Source organism: Dama dama, chromosome 29, assembly GCF_033118175.1.
Source record: "Dama dama isolate Ldn47 chromosome 29, ASM3311817v1, whole genome shotgun sequence".
NCBI lineage: Eukaryota > Metazoa > Chordata > Mammalia > Artiodactyla > Cervidae > Dama > Dama dama.
Window position 1 is genome coordinate 68,788,994 of NC_083709.1, and position 17,221 is coordinate 68,806,214.

At 45.8% G+C, this 17,221-nt stretch overlaps 1 protein-coding gene across 1 annotated transcript in view; it reads left to right on the top strand.

Annotated features, from left to right (window-relative positions):
* Window positions 1–16,873, top strand: part of LOC133048703 (stimulated by retinoic acid gene 6 protein-like) — a 40,483-nt gene extending 23,610 nt beyond the window's left edge. Inside the window, exons 7-18 of the mRNA XM_061132490.1 lie at window positions 1,019–1,147; window positions 2,253–2,323; window positions 4,613–4,724; window positions 7,314–7,461; window positions 9,685–9,760; window positions 11,334–11,415; window positions 11,733–11,781; window positions 12,243–12,360; window positions 13,406–13,525; window positions 14,718–14,881; window positions 15,588–15,734; window positions 16,409–16,873. Coding sequence (XP_060988473.1) covers window positions 1,019–1,147; window positions 2,253–2,323; window positions 4,613–4,724; window positions 7,314–7,461; window positions 9,685–9,760; window positions 11,334–11,415; window positions 11,733–11,781; window positions 12,243–12,360; window positions 13,406–13,525; window positions 14,718–14,881; window positions 15,588–15,734; window positions 16,409–16,557 — 1,365 coding nt within the window. The 3' untranslated portion in view covers window positions 16,558–16,873. The remainder of the gene's footprint in view (window positions 1–1,018; window positions 1,148–2,252; window positions 2,324–4,612; window positions 4,725–7,313; window positions 7,462–9,684; window positions 9,761–11,333; window positions 11,416–11,732; window positions 11,782–12,242; window positions 12,361–13,405; window positions 13,526–14,717; window positions 14,882–15,587; window positions 15,735–16,408) is intronic.
* The last annotated feature ends 348 nt before the right edge of the window (window positions 16,874–17,221 follow it).

Below are 17,221 nucleotides of genomic sequence, written 5' to 3' on the forward strand. Positions count from 1 at the left end.
GATCTTCCCAACCCAGGGATTGAACCTGGGTCTCATGCATTGCAGGCAGATTCTTTACCATCTGAGCCACCAGGGAAGCCCAGATATAGCTATATGGATATAGAAAATAATAAAAGACACTGAAATATGAATACTGCAATGACTATGTCTCAGATATAAGCATACATTGGAAGATGAAGACATGAGCCCCTGCATCTCAGAATGTGTCTAACCCCACCCTAACATCCTGCATCAAAACTCTGATTTCCCAAGGGTGGGAAGAATACTCTGGAAACATAAAAAAAGAAACTAACCTGTAAATTATGAAGGATAAGCAACAATGTTATTTATTTTAAAACAGTGAAAAAAAATTTTTTTATCAAAATGAAGCTAATAGCATAAAAACCATGAGCACCATGCTGAGAGACCTGTTCCTCTTGGGAGCTTGTGATGCTGCCAGCATGATGACACTCACAGGCCCTTCCTCCCTTCTTTCCTTCCTTTTCTTCTCCTTCTCCCTCTCCTGCTCCACGCCCCCTCCCTCTTCCTCCTCTTTCTCTTTCTCTCTGCCTCCTTCTCCCCCTCTCTCCCCCTTCCTCTCTCTCCTGTGTGTTTTCCAAAAGGAACATTTAATACACAATCAGGGGAACTCCCTGGCAGTCCTGTGGTTGGGGCTCTGCGCTTGGACTGCAGGGGGCGCAGGTTCAGTCCCTTTGGGGAACTAAGATCCTGCAAGCCAAGCTGTGCCACCAAAAAATATATGCAATCGGCAGAAACCCATGAAAACCCTTTGTAGAAAATTAAATGGGGGCCCAAGACTCAAGTCCAGGACTGCTGGACTCCAAATCTACTGCTTGTTCTGGTGAAGTGGGGTGGCGGGGCGGGGGGTGGGGAAGGGCTTGGCTGCTGACCTCCAAGCTCTGAGAGAGTGGGCCCTGGTGGGAGCAGGCTGGGGCAGGCAGGGTCCTGTGCCCAACCTCCCAGTGGCCTCGCTCAGCCCTCCCTAGAGCCCACGCCCCCTGGTCTGCTTCTGTTGCAGTTCGTGGGGAATTATGAGACCGTTGTGTTCTACTGGCCCTCGCTGCTCTGCCTGGCCTTCCTGCTGGGCCGCTTCCTACACATATTTGTCAAGTCTCTGAGGGTCCACCTGGGCTGGGAGCTCCAGATGGTGAGTACTAAGCAAAAATACTACGTGTGCCCTGACAGGCTAAGTTTTCCTAGCAGCCCTGTGTGGTAGGTTCTATTATTACTTTTCCCTCTCTGTGTTAGGAAACTTGGGCCTGGAGGCATCAGTTGTATTGTCCAAGGTCAATAGCTAGTCTGTAGCAGAGACAGAATTGGAACCCAGGGAGTTTGGTCATTGAGGCTCTATCTTACTTTACCCCTTGTGCTTCTTCTTCTAGTTCCTTGAGGTAAAAAGTTAGGTTGATCTTCTTTTCTTCATATAGGTATTTACTGCTATATACTTCCTCTTAGAACTGTGTTTGCTGCATCCCATCAGTTTTTATATGTTGCATTTCTATTTTCACTTGCTTCAAGGTAATTTATTATTTCCCTTTTGACTTTTTTTATTTGATCCATTGGTTGCTCAAGAGTGTACTGTTTGTGAATTTTCCTCCTATTATCAGTGTCTAACTATTTGTGGTCAGAAATTATGCCTGGTATGATTACAACCTTCTTAAATTTAAGTCTTGTTTGTGGCCAAACATGTGCTCTATCCTAGAAAATGTTTGTGAAAAGAATATGTATTCTGCTGGTGTTACATGGAATGTTCTGTAAGTGTCCGCGTGGTCCATTTGGTCTATAGTGTTGTTCAAGTCAGTTGTTTCCTTGTTGATTTTCTGACTGGATTATCTATCCATTGTTGAGAGTGTGGTATAGAAGTACCTTACTATTATGGTGTTGCTGAAATAAGCAAGAGAAGTTCCTTTTCATAAAAAATAAAAACACTGGGATGTGGAGGATTTCATTCCTGAAATCGTATTTTGAACTATGATGAGAAATCACCAAATCTCAGGAGGAAATCAACTCCACAAAACAGAAGAGTCCGGGAAGGTCAGGCCTCTAGCGTTTCTTGAAAGCAAGTCCTAGGTAAACAGGAAATGGGACACTATTGTCTCTTCAACAAATGACAGGTGTCTGGGAATGGTTCAATTGAAAATAGCCAAGGTTTACCCCAAATCCTGGCCTTCATGGCAGTAGTCCTTCAGAGAGACCAAAACGCTAGTAAGACTTTCTGAGTCAAAGCATCAACCTCTTTCTTTTCCTCACAGGAAGAAAAACCTTTCCTGGAAGCTCACCAGGCTGAGCACGTCAGGCAGCTCCTGCGGACGCGCCCCCGTCAGTAAGCACCGCTGTTTGCCCTCTGTGTTTGCACAGACTGACGAGTTCTGGCCCGTCAGAGGCCTGCAGATGACTGCAGGGCACTATTTCAGGGGCTGCTTGTTTGTTAATAACAGAAACTCAATTCAAATGGGTGTAAAGAGAAAAAGAAAAATGATGGCCTTACCTAGTTAAAAAGTCTAGAGGTCACCAGTGTCAGACACAGATGGATCCAGGGGTTTGATCGATGTCCTCAGAACTAGGTCTCTCTGCCTCATCTCTCTGCTTTGTTGTTCAGTCTCTGAGTCATGTCTGACTCTTTGTGACCCCATGAACTGCAGCACGCCAGGCTTCCCGGTCCTTTACTATCTCCAGGAGCTTACTCAAACTCATGTCTGTTGAGTTGTTGATGCCACCCAACCATCTCATCCTCTGTCATCCCCTTCTCCTCCTGCCCTCAATTTTCCCCAGCATCAGGGTCTTTTCCAGTGAGTTGGTTCTTTACATCAGGTGGCCAAAGTGTTGGAGCTTCAACTACAGCATCAGTCCTTCCAATGAATGTTCAGGACTGATTTCCTTTAGGATTGACTTGTTTGACCTCCTTGAAGTCCAAGGGACTCTCAAGAGTCTTCTCCAGAACCACAGTTCAAATGCATGAGTTCTCAGCCTCAGCCTTCTTTATAGTCCAACTCTCACATCCACACACGACTACTAGAAAAACCATAGCTTGGCTATACGGTCCTTTGTTGGCAAAATGATATATCTGCTTTTTAATACACTGGTTTGGTTTGTCAAAGCTTTTATTTCAAGGAGGAAGTGTCTTTTAATTTCATGGCTGCAGTCACCATCTGCAGTGATTTTGGAGCCCAAGAAAATAAAATCTGTACTGTTTCCACTTTTTCCCCATCTATTTGCCATGGAGTGATGAGATTTGATCTTCATTTTTTGAATGTTGAGTTTTAAGCCAGCTTTTCACTCTTCTCTTTCACTTTAATCAAGAGACCAGAATAGCTAAGCTTTTACCCTTCTGGCTTAAGCTCACAGAAAAGAGTGTTTTCTTTCAAGTAATTCTAGCAAAATTCCCATGAATGTGTTTCATTGGATCAAGTTGGACCACATGCCATACCAGAAACAATTACTATGAGTAGGTGATTGGAGTAAACTGATTGTTAAACCAGAGTCAGGGGCTTCCCAGGTAGCGCCAGTGGTAAAGAGCCTGCCTGCAAATGCAGGAGACATAAAAGACCCAGGTTCAATCCCTGGGCTAGGAAGATCCCCTGTAGGAGGGCACAGCAACCCACTCCAGTATTCTTGCCTGGAGAAGAATCCCATGAACAGGGGAGCCTAGTGGGCTACAGTCCATGGGGTTCCAGAGTTGGATTTGACTAAAGTGACTTAGCATGCACGCATGCAGACTGGGGTCACATGTTCACCACTGGAACTAGGAAGTGGTTCAGCCTCACTTAGCCACCAGGACTGATGCTAGGGAAGAGTACAGACCCAGGGATGAACTGAGGTGCTGTTATCAATAAAAGAGGACAGAGCTCTTGGCCAGGAAAAAGCACCTGTCTTCAGTGATCATTCGGGTTACCTACCCCTGCCACTGCTGCTGTATACAAGGGGACATTTCCCAGAGAAGGCATATGTCTAATCCAAGGTCACACAGTTGCAAAGCTAATTCTTTGGTTAGAAATATAGTTGGCAACATGTAGCAGAAAATGCAAAATAATCATGGCACAAACAAGAGAGAGATTTATTTCTTTCTCATATAAAAGAATTCTGGAAGCAGGCAGTCTGTCCTTACCCTGGACTGCCCATCATGGCAGTTTACACATCATCTGTCTTCCTCCTCTGATAACTTAGTGGGTTGCTATCACGAAGACTGTCTGTGGTCCAGAATAGATGCTGGAGCTCCAACCTCGACCAGCCACCAGGTCTGCCCTTCAAATGCAGGCATGAGAAGTGAGTAAAGACAAAGGAGGCCCTCCCAGCTGTGTCGCTTCCACCTGACCAGCCTCTCCAAGTCCCACCCCACACCTCCGTTCATGTCTCATTGGCCTGTTTAGTCTTGGCCACTCTTAGCTATAAGAAAGGTCAAGAACCATAGCCTTCTGTCTAGTAAACTGCTGTACTGAATAAAACTGAGTCCCTATTCTGAAGAATAAGGGGAGGATGACAACTGTGGAATCTTCCAGTGCTCTTTCTCTTCACTAAACTCTAAGATCAAAAGGAAATGACATTATTTTCAGAAGAATCAGGCATTTGTTTACCAATCACAACCTGTCTTCTCTTGATGTTTATTCATTCACAGAGAAAGAAATAAGTCTTGGTTCCAAACCAGGATATATGAGTGGGACCCCTGCTTTCAGTTCCCAAGCAGGATGATTGGAACCATTGTGTTGGCTTTCATCTGCCTGTACCTTGTAAGTAGAGCTAAGATGACCCTTTTGTATTTTTTAAATGGGGTGGGGATAGGATAGGGCTGTTCTTTAAAAGCTGGGTCAAAACTGGGTATCTGTAAATCAAAGAAGTACAATGGTTTGACCCTACCATTTTGACTCTAAAGACACTTTTACTCATGTAGTGAATATTAGTAATAAATATAATTGAATTATTTATGGAGACTTCCAGTTGCCAATTCCACATGTAAAGAGCTTGCAAGATGCCACTCCATCTTAAAAACAAGTACAAATCTGAACAAACTGAAGAATCAACAACTCTTCTTAGATCCCTAAGAGCAGGGAGGTCATGGGGCAAAGCTTTGCCCCTAAAATTGAACAGACAGACAAGATCATGGCAGAATGGGGCAGAAAACCTATGGCAACCAGTGCCAAGGTAAGAAAATCTGAATTGTAGTTGATGCCATCAACCAATTGGATATTTTGGAAATCCAAACACTGCTTCATCAACAATAGCAGAATGCATATTCTTCTCAAGAATAAGTGGAAAATTCAACAAGATAGACTATATCTTGAACCATAAAACACACTTAAATGTAATCACATGATGTCTGCTCTCAAATCAAAATGGAATTAAATTAAAAACCAATAACAGAAAGATAACTGGAAAATCCCCCAGGAGTAGATATCAAAACAACACACTTCTAAGTAATATATGAGCCAAAGAAAAAAATCAAGGCAAGTTAGAAATATTTTGAAAAAGGAGAACAGAAATTGTCAGAATTTGTGGCAGGTGGCAAAAGCAGTTGTTTTTGTTACTGTTGTGAAGTTGCTCAGTCGTGTCCGACTCTTGTGACTCCAGGACTATAGCCTGCGAGGCTCCTCTGTCCATGGGGTTTCTCAGACAATACTGGAGTGGGTTGCCATTTCCTTCTCCAGGGGATCTTCTCGACGCAGGGACTGAACACAGGTCTCCTGCATTAGCCAGTGGATTCTTTACCGCTGAGCCACCAGGGAAGCCCAGCAAAAGCAGTGATTAAAAAGAAATCTGTAGCGTTGAACGTATATATTGGAAATGAAGAAAGATCTAAAATCAATCATCTAAGCTTTCACATTAGGAAACAAACAAAAAAAGAGCAAATTAAAATGCAAAGTAAGCAGAAAAATAGATGTATTATAATAAAAAGCAGAGCAGAAACTTATGAAATTGAAAACAAGAAATCAATAAAGTACAAAATCAAAGCATTTCATGTGGTCAGAGCTAAGTGAGGTAGAATGTCCAAGTCAAAAGCAGGATCAAAGCAGAGAGACCAAAATGGCCAAATTGTCTTCTGTTCATTTTAAATGTATGAGGATGATACCTATTTAAACTAGTCCTGTGATAACTTTTAGGTGAATGTGTTAGGTTATGACGAGGTACTGCATAAAACCCCATACTTCAGTGAAAACACTGTATATTTACTTATTTACTTATTTGTTTTTTGCCCACTTAACAATGTTGAGTGGGTATTCAGGTTTGGGAGGCAGCAGTCTTTTATGTTGTCCCATAACTAGTTTCTCCATTATGTACCTTCATCATCCCTGAGAATCCTCACCCCCTGCATCCAGTCAGCAGAAGGAGAAAGTATGTGGAAAAATGCCTAAGGGAGGCTTCAAAGGCCGTGTGGACCCAACATGCGTTCCTTCCACTGTTTTTCCATTGGTGAGGTCCTTGTCATGTGGCCATGTCTAACTCAAGGGATGCTGGGAAATGTAGTCCAGCCTTGTGGCCAAAGAAGGGCAGAATGGATTTTAATGGACCACAGACTAGAGTTCTCTGCAGCAGTGAGTAAGTCACCTGTTATTGTGTCCATTAAATCTTTACTAGTTGTCTACTCCATTCCAAGTGCCTTGTTAAGACCTGGACGAGAGAAGAGGGCTGATTCAGCAGCTCTTGGCCTGGGAGTAGCCCATGGTCTAAGAGAAGAAGATAAGATACGGTATGCAGTACTGCCGTCTAAACAGGGGAAAAGAAAAGATGAAAGTGTTCTGGAAGTTTAGTGAATTACTCTGGATGGAGAAGCTGTCTGACAATAGTAGCATGTGAACTCCCCATTCAGAGATAAACAAAATTCAGTTGATGAAGTAAAACGGCATCAGGAACTCCAGAAGCAATGGCATGATGATCAGGGGCATGATGGCAGGATGACAAGATGATAGGAGAGGAGCAAGCTTGTCATGCATGCAGGAAACAGCACCTCCTCCAACTCGGTCATTGCCAAAATGCAAAAAGGAGAACAGTGAGAAATGTCTGGAATTGTCCATAAAGTCACCCCTTATTCAAAGTTAGGCATTCATGTCACTCTGATTGAAATAATGTTTGAAGAGTTTCTTGAGCCCTTTGGGGATTTATTTTTGTATGCTATTTTGTGAAGAACAGAGTTTGGGCTGACTCCTGTCTCCAAAGCAGTTACAATCCCATTCATGTCAGTAAAGCAAGTGTCCAGAGTCTATTTCAGTTGAGTTTTGAGCTTCAAAGAGTTTGACCTCAAAACCAAAGAATGACCCCCTATATTATTCATATAATGAGCAGGACTCGGGTGAGACCTTGAAATACTTACTTTGTGTCCCCAGTTCATCGTCATCGAGTTCTGCGTGTTCGTGTATGTGAGAGATGCGCTGGATGTGTTTGAAGGTGAACTGGAGAGCTACATCACCACCATGAACCAGACAGGGACCCCAGCCCTCCTGCAGGTGAAAGAGCTGATTAACATCACCAAAGGTAAAGCCACATTCCACCTTTGTTCCTGCCACTTCTGTATGGAACAGAGAGTGGCTTGTGACTGGTGGTGAGTGCACACCTATAGTAACTATTGCTGCTAGTCTTCATCGTATCTGCGTTTCACTTACTCTATGCCTCCCTGGATTGACTTGAAGGAAAAAGGGGTCAAGACACAGGCCATGTTATTACAATTTATTTGGGGCTGCATTGAACGTGCCTTGAGAATGTTCTCATCTTAAATAGCTTATCTTTTTTTGGTGTCAGTGGAAACAACTAAAATCATCATCTATTTTTTACTTTGGAAAAGATAAAACAGAAAGTTTTGACTTTATTATTATATGAATAGTTTACTCATATCATTCAAATTTAATTTCTTCTTAGTTCAGGTTACTGTAACAAGTTACCATAGACTGTATGGTATAAACAACCAAATTTTATTTCTCCCAGTTCTGGAGACTGGAAAGTTGAAGGTGCTAGCAGATCTGGTGTCTTGGGAGAGCTGCTTCCTGACTTGCAGATGGCCGCCTTCTCTTTGTGTCCTCACATACTGGATGGAGAATAGGGAGAGGAAGCAAATTCCCTCATGTCTCTTCCTTTAAGGGCACAAATTCCACCATGAGGGCTCCACCCTCACAGTCTAATCACCTCCCAAAGGCTCCGTCTCCAAATGCCATCACATCATGGGTTAGAGTTTCAACACATGAATCCTTTTGGGTGGAGGGACACATATTTATTGAAGGTGGAGGGACACATATTAAATTGTCGAGACAATTAATACTTTTCATACCTGTTGAAAATTTATTGACAATGGGGATTTACTTACAGATTCTCAGTTTATTCCATTTATCTACTTGTCTATCTTTACAGATATACCACAGTCTCATTACTGTAGATTTACAGTAAGATTGAAATCAAGAAATATGAGGCATGCAATTTTGTTCTTCTTTTTCAAGGTTGTATAGCCTATTCTGGGTCCCTTCATTTTTATATGATTAGGATTAGCTTGTCAATTCATATAGAAATGGCTTTGGACATTTTGGGGGATTGGTTTGAATTTGTAGGTCAATTTCGGGAGTATTGCCATGTTCATAAAGAATATCCTATATATAAAAGTGATAGGTTTTTCCATTATTTTAGGTCTTCTTTAATTTCAATAATCTTTTGTAGTTTTAAGTGTACGAGTAAGTTGTACACTTCTTTTACTAAATTTATTCTTAAGTACTTTATTCTTTGTGATACTATTTCAAATGCAGTTGTTTCTTACTTCATCTTCAGATTACACATTGCTAGTGTACAGTGATGAATTGACTTTTATATATGGTCTTGTGTCTTACAACCTTACAAACTCATTTATTAATCATTTTACTTTTGTTTGCTTATTCCCTAGGATTTTCTATACATAGGAACATGTCATTGGTGAATAGAGATAGTTTTATTTCTTCTTTTGTAGTCTAGATGCATTTTCTTGCCTAATTGCCCTGACTAGACCCTTCAGTACAACGTTGGATGTAATTGGCGAGAGCGGACACTGATTTTCTCATTCCTGAACCTAAGGGGAAAGCAATTTTTGACCAATTAAGTATGATGTCAGCTGTGGGGGTTTTACAGATGCTTTTTATCCAATTGAGGAAATGCCCTTCCCTTTCTAGTTTATTCAGTGATTTTATTATAAAGAGGTATTGGATTCTTTCAAATGCTTTTTCTGCACCTACTGAGAATCCGCTTGTATGGAAGCTTTTACTTCCTTCTGTCTTTTTCCATCCCTCTCTCACAAGCACCCAGAGTCACTCTGAAAGCAAGTTGGATATGAAATATTAAAAACTTACTAAAAGGTGGATGAATGGAATAGTCAAGACCTTCATTCCAGTTACTGCTGCACATGGTGGCTGTGAACTGGGGTTGGGTAACCCCCTCCCCCAAACGTGGTGATTAGAAGTTTGAGTATAAATGATGTTTTACAAGGCTGGAGGCTTGTTTCTATTACACATTGTAGGTTGAAAATATTAATACCAAAGGAAAAGTTTATAAACACAGAGGAAATAAAGGATATTGAAGGCATATAGCTAAAATGAAACAAAAATAAGCAAAACTTCTTTGCCCAAGAGGTATATTAAAGGAAACACAATATATTTTGCCCAAACTTTTCTGTTGTGACTTTCTGCATTTTAAAAATTATTTCTGGTTCATCTTCTGAGGTCGCTTGTGTCACCTCTTCTATTTCAGAAGTCTGGGTGGTGACCATTTTGCCTGCCTCACTCACATGTGTGAGCTACCTGTTCCACATCTTAGCTTGTTACAGGTAAGGGGGTTCTGGGAGGCATTTGTGTGTCTTCAGGCAGGAAATTGGCTGGCAGATTTTTTTTTTTCTCAGAATTCCCAAGCAGTGTCAGTCATTCCCAAATTGGGAACGGCAGTGTGTTCAGGGTCTGGGGACAACCACACCTATTGGTAAAAAACAAAAACCAAACAAAATAGCATTTGATTTGAGCTTCTACTATCAATTTGAACTGTGATTAGAGTCTTCTTTTGGTCTTCAGCAAAACCCTAAGCAGTACTTTCATCGCCATGTTCACTGCTGAGCAGGCAAGACTCAACAAAATAAATTTGTTGTTGTTATTCAGTTGCTAAGTTGTGGCCAACCCTTTGCAACTCCATGGACTGCAGTTTGTCAGGCTTCCCTGTCCATTACCATCTCCCGGAGTTTGCTCAAATTTATGTCCACTGAGTCGGTGATGCTAGCCAACCATCTCATCTTCTGTTGGCCCCTTCTCCTCCTTCCCTCAATCTTTCCCAGCATCAGGGTCTTTTCCAATGAGTCGGCTCTTTGCATCAGGTGGCCAAAGTATTGGAGCTTCAGCTTCAGCATCAGTTCTTCCAATGAATATTCAGGGTTGATTTCCTTTAGGATTAACTGGTTTGATCTATTTTCTGTCCAAGGGACTCTCAGAAGTCTTCTCCAGCACCACAGTTCTTTAGCCAGTCTATTAGCAGATGACCATGTCTTCTGGCCTCTTCTAACCTTATCATCTCTTGTACACTTCGTGTCTCTGCTGGGTGTCAGACCTGCCCTGCTCTCCAGGACTAACCACAGTGGGTTCCCAGCAGGTGAATCTGGCTCAAGGGGACCCCACAGGAGGTTGGATCGAGGGGACCAGGTGCATCTGTCTCAAGAATACAAGTGCAGGAGGAGGGGATGGCCTTCAGTGTGTAGTCAGCATTTGCATGCCGATAGGAGTTGAATCTAGGTATCTATTGCTTCTCTCTCTCCCCATTTCTCTGCCTCTGCCTCTCTCTCTGTCTCAGTCTCTAGTTCACAGTCACCCACTCACTCACCGGAAGCCCAGGGCCAGTTCTCACCCCTCCAGAGCATCCTGCCTTTACAGCCTCCCCATCCGGCTGCCCAAAGGGTGAGTCTCTTGCAGATGGCATCTAAGTGAAGACTCTCCTGGCACAAAGACTCTCCATCCAAGCCCTGCCTTGCTCCTTTGACTATAGTTTAAAAATAGTGAATATGTGAAAGCTGCTAAGAGAGTAGATTAAAAGTTCTCATCACAAGGAAAAATTTTTTGTAACTGTGTGCAGTGACAGATGTTAACAAGACACTATCATCATTTCACAATATATACAAATATCAAATTATATTGTACACTTGAAATAAGGTCATGTTATATGTCAATTGCATCTCAGCTTTTAAAAAGTATTTTAAAAAGATTTCAAGGCTGATTAGAACCATCTCAAGAGCTGTGGTCAATACAGGGGAGCTGAGCTGCCCGCCATCTCCCTCCACAGGCCTTTCTGTTTACATTTGTTGAGCTCTAAGTACGTAAGGAGCCCGGGTCATGAGCATTACTAATCTCCCTCTCTCTCTCTAGAAAGCACATCAAGAGGTTGTGGGCAGGGGATAAACACTTTCTTCCTCTGAAGTTTCATAATCCTTCCTCGTCTGAGAGTGTGGTAAGTCTGCAGCAGTCTCTCTCTGCTCCCAGGCCAAAGCCTGCTCTCCTGCCCCTCAGACAGGGCTGGCATGCTGGGGAAGGAAGAGCCCTGGGCTGGGGCTGTCCAGAGCCCTCAATTTTAGTATGCTCTGCTGCTAGGTGACTTGGGACAGCCACTGTCCCCATCTGGCCTCATCTGTAAAATGAGGACAATCATGACACCTGCCTTGGTAGCTTGGTGGGTGACCCTCAAATGAGACAGGGATGCTGGACAGATGTATTAGAGGTAATCAAGGTGTCCCCCTTCTCAGACCTTTTTTTCTATCTAAATCTCAGGTGGCCATTGCAAGGTACTCTGGCTGGCAGATAGCCTATATTCTGTGGGGTAAGTGCCATCACATGACCCATCACGTACCCAGGTACCCATTCCCTGGGTACCTGCAGAGTCCCGGCTGTGGGCAGGGAGGAGGGACATGGGGCAGAAGCAGCCCCAGCTCTTCCTCGAGGGACCTTCAGGAAGGTCAGGAAGGAGTGAGGAGCACACGTTCATATAGGTCATCATTGCCACCTGTCCTGGCATGTACGCTCAGTGTGGTGGTGATCCAGGGGAGGAAGTGACTATCCACACCTAGGGCAGGGTGCCAAGCCTTTCTAATGGAGTTGACGTTTGAACTGACCTGGCAGGGTGAGCAGAAGGTCGGTGGTCATGCCAGGCAGAAGAAACAGCATAAACAAGAGTGCCAGGACCTTTGGAGGGAGGAGGCTGGCGGGGGGGGCTGGAGGGAGAGACTTGTGTGACTGGATGCTGAAGGGCCTTGAGTGACCCCCGGCTCCCTTGGCCCACAGGCTACCTCATCATCCATGTGATGCAGAGCCTGTGTGGCCTGGCGATCACGTACAGCCTGGTGCTTCCTGTCATCCACCATCGGGCACTAGAAATGCTCCAAGGACTAGGTATCGGGATGTAAGTGCTGGGTGGGCTTCCTGACATTGCCCAGGGCCTGGGAGCTGCTGGGCCCTCCGAGCCGCTGTTCGAAATGCCCCTTCCCGGCTGGGCTCTCACCAGTCCCTGGACCCATGCTGTCACGGTGATGGGAGACTCACAGTTTATAAAATGTTCCCACTTGCACTGTTCAGCTCTGTGGGAGGTATATGCGCATCCATTGTATTGCTGGGAAGACTGAGGTTCAGGCAGGTGAAGTGAGAGAAAGGACCATTTAGTGGAAGAGAGAGGGAATCTGAGTTTAGGCTTCAGATCAACTGTGTGGCTTGTAAACTGCCTCTCCAAGCCTCGGTTCACCCGTATGGAAAGTCACAGCGAATGCTGACATTACTGAAAATTCACTTTGCAACTTTTCTCTTGAGGACCTTTTGAGGTTGGGACTTACATTAGCTCCTTTTTTTTTCTTCAGATGAGGAACAGAGGCATAGAGAGGCTGAGCAATTTGTCCCAGGAGGGGAGGAGGCAGGATGAGGAGCTGGGCAATCTGAAACCAAAATCTTGTTCAGCCATCAGCCCATGCTGGTGCCGGGGAGAGGTGCAAACACAGGCTGTGTGCCCTCAGGGGGGCTTGCTGCTCTGAACTCCTTGGTTCCAGGCTCACCCAGAGCCACCTACGAGTCTGGGGCAGAGCCTGCCCTGTCCATTCTTCCATGGCCTTCATGAACTCTTCTGAAAACCCCATTCTTTTCTTTGATTCCTATGTGGCTAAACCACTCAGCCCAGCTGCCATCCCTCAACAAAAGGACCTGTTTTAATCCTGGAGTTCTGGTCTGGAGCCAGAAGGCCTGATGATGCAGCTTTGAGAAAGTCATCTCCCCTTTGTAAGCCTCATTTTTTCTTATCTGCACAGTGGACAAAATTCTCTGTAGGCATCAAGGACAGAGCTCAAGCTACTGTTGGTCTGGCGGGCAGTCAACATCTCTTTCCTCTCTATCACTGGGCATTCCAAAAGAGTTTGGGAAGAGTGGACAAGGCCACCTCAGCATGGTCTCGCCTTGTGTTTTAGCCTCACCGTATCCATCGTCCTGGGTCTCGTGGTCCTGCAGGTATGGATTGCCGCCAGCTTCTTCCTGCAACCAAAGATGGGGACAGATGACAAGCAGAAGCCCCTGGCTCTGAATAACAGGTGAGAGCAGGAAAAGTGGGGCTCAGCAGTCTCACTCCTTTCTCTTCACCTTTGGCAGGTTCCTGGGTGCACTCTGCACTCTGAGAGGGCAAGGGGCAGTGGTTCAGAACTGGGACCAAAACGCGGGAACCAGGCTGCCTGGAGCCAAATCTCGGCTCCACCCCCATGAGCTATGTGACCTTACTGAACATCTATGGACCTCTACTTCCTTACTTTACAAATAAGTGTGCATGTCTCAGAGAGGTGTTCCGAGGATGAAAGGTATTAAAATGTGAACTTAGAACAGTAGTGCCTGTCCCATGGCAATCCTTTCTAGTTCATTCATTCAAAGCTGTTCATCATGGAGGAAGCAACGTGGGCACTGAGGATAATGAAATACTCCTTGCGATCTGCCTGTGATCTGCTCATGGTCCACTGGAGTTGACAGACACAGATATTTAGGGACAGTAGAGTCCAAGGGGTGTGAGAGCATTACAAGAGAAAGCAAAGAGGAGAGGGAGGGAGGGGAGGCGAGGCAAGGGTGTTCTTTCAGCGGCAGGTGGGATGTTTGAGCTAAAGTAGGTAGGATGGTAGGATTCCTACAGGCAGAGATGAGCAGATGGTGTGGCCGCAGCCCCCACTGCATGGATGTAGGCAGGAAGCCATGAGAGGGCAGGATGTGTTGGGGGAAGAGTGAAAATCCAACATGGTGGCCAGGCAGTGGCCTTAGATGGTGATGGACAGGAAGAGAGCACAAAGTGCAAGACCAGAAAAGTCCCTCTCGGGGAGGACCCCAAAATTCATATGCAATATTTGGGCTTCATCCCATAGGCAACAGGAGACCATGTGATTAACTTGAAAACTTTTATCTGGAGGACTTGGAGCAGTTCTAGCTGGGGACAGGTCACTCTTGCAATAGACAGTGGGAAAGCCACACTCTCTGCTGTAACCATGAACCCGGCGGTAGCCACGTGGGGTTTATGGCCCCCACTCACATTCAGCCTGCCTGGTGCTCAACATCCCCTCCACTGTTTCTGAGCCGGTCTTCACATCGGCTGTGAAGTGGGGGCTTCCATGAACGGCACGAGGTCACACAGCTAGGAGGTGGGAGAGGTAGGATGTGACCACAGGTCTGGGAGGGCTGCTGAGCCCACCTGCCTAGCCACCTTCTCATACTGAGGGGTGCTTCCCCTCTGCCTGTTTCCCTTCGCAGGAGAGCGTTCCACAACTTCAACTACTTTCTGTTCTTCTACAACGTGCTGCTGGGCCTGGGCGCCTGCCTGTCCAGGCTCTTCATCAGCTGCGTCCTGGGCACGTGGCTGATCGCCCGCATTGACAGGACCATCCTGCAGAGTGGCTACGAGAGAGCAGACATGGGTGCGTAGCCCTGCGTCTGGGGAGCGCTGCTCTTGCACCTCTGCGGAAGCTGCCTGCACGTGGGGTTCCAGAGGCCTGCAGTTCATCTTCTTCTCTTGTACCTAGAGCTCATCTTCCCGTGGGGGCTATAAAGCAGAATAGAAACAAAACAAAACAAAACTGTTCAGCCCAATGGTCAGATTGCATATTTAACAGATCTTTGAGGCATAATGAAGAGCAGGAAGGGATAGTGGAATTCTATCTAAACAGTTACAAGGTAATTTGTGAATGCAGGCCCTGAAATTTTTGAGAAAACATATCTCAGAGTTACTTGTGGTGTTAGTTGCAAGTTTACTTAGTTAAAAAAAAAATGGTCTGTTCATTTTGCTCCAAAATCAAACCATTTTTTGTGGAGAAAAAGCACTTTTTGTCCTATTTCTGGACCGTGTCTTTTCATTCACACATTGATTCATACAATGGCAGCTGGTTTCTCCGTATAAGCCACAGAGGTTCCCGTCACTGTGAACTTCAAATTCCCATAAAATGAACAGGTTAGGGTGTGATCTCTAAGAACCTTTCCAGCTCTTTATACCTCATTTTCTAGATTCACAGCAAAGACACAGACACCATTGGGGAACAAAGTGTCGCTGCAATTATGTCATAAGAAGCAAAACCTGGTCATCCAGGGATGTATATTGCATGGTCTGACTTCCCCTCTGGATTTCAGGGTTCAGGGCATGGATTGGCATGCTCTACGTAGATCACTATCACACCAACCCCGTGCTCGTCAGCTTTTGTCATATCCTGATCACAGGCCACAGGCAGAGGAGGCTACAGCAGACCATCAAATATTGGTGCCTAAATCAGTCAGCAGGTAAGTCTCCTGTGTGAGTCTATACTGGGGCTGGACACCAGGAAACAAGAGCTTTCAGCCTTCCCTGGGATCCCCGAGATGTCCCATGTCCCTCCTTCTCTGCCCCTCTTCCTCCGCTTTCTGTGCCCTGGGAGCCCTTCTACCCAGGAGAGCAGAAGGCTTCACCCCCAGCCAGTCTGGCTGTGGGGCCCCGAGGCCTTGTTCCCACTAATCTGACTTCTCCATTGTTTCTGGAAATGAAATCTGCTACCTGAGCCCTTCAATCAGCCATTTGTCGGAGACTCCTCCATAGCTCATGCTGCAAGCCGGATGCCCTCCAAGATGGTGTGCGGTGTTGCTTAAACGCCCCCATTCCTTACCACAAGCTCTCTCTCGGCTGCCTCCTGTATCGTTCTGCTCTGCCTTCCTCTGGGAAGCCCTCCAGTTAGCCTTGTCCTGCCTGTGGACACTCAGCACTGACCTGGACTGTTTTCATCGCTGATCCCAACATCGCAGATACCCAGATCTGCGGAACAAACTCTCATCCCTCCAGCCGCCCTCATGTCCCCGGGAATCCTGGTCCGGCTCCTTGCTCCACACCTCACTCCTTCTGGGCAGCCTCCCCTGTGGCCTCTGAGCAGGACAGAGACAAGCTGCCGGCTCCTCCCAGTCCACTGGCTCTGATTCTCTTCCAGGTCCCCACCTCTCCGCGAGGTCCAGGACGAGGTGGCTGCTGCTGCAGACCCTGATCAACAACCGCGAACTGGTCAGACTCAGAAAGTCCAGGCCAGGTCTTGGCTCCCAGGAGCTTGCCCAGACTCTGTTGACGTGCTCGGAGAGCTGACGCTGACCTCCCACACCGCTGCATGGTTGTTCCAGGACAACTGCCCGGGAGACTAGGCTACTCAGGCCCAGGCTACTCGGCAATTGCCCCCCGCAGCGGAATAGGCCGCCCGGCCACTGTCCATTGCAGACTGGCCACTCGTGGGGTAGCACTTGGGCTGAACAGTGATGTCTCAGGTCTAATTCACTCCCTTGGGAATGAGATCAAGAACTAAAGAGAATTTCTGTTGAACAAACTTTGTCCAATAATGATGTCCACTACCCCTGGTTAGAAGGCAGCCTTGGGGAGTTCTATGTTGAGATGCACTGGCCAGAGCTTCATGTCACTGAAAAAGGTGGTATAAAAGTCTATATCAGGAGAGTTTAACTGTTTGATGCAATTCTTCTCTGGGACAAAGTGTGGCCTTAATCCAACAGGGTCCTTGTTGCTTCCTCCTTTCTAGATTGTGTGGTGGTGGGAGACAAGGAGCCCATGACCCCAGCCTCCAGTCTGGGCTCTCTCCCACGGCCACTGGGTGGGGAACAGATCAGAACTGACATGTGCCCTGGTCACAAATAAGATGTGGGGATTCTCTCTGCCATACAGGGATCCTCAGGAAAGCCGCCTGTCTGAAGAGGCAGAGATGAGATCTGCATTTCAGTTTGTTGTCGTCGTTTAATCACTC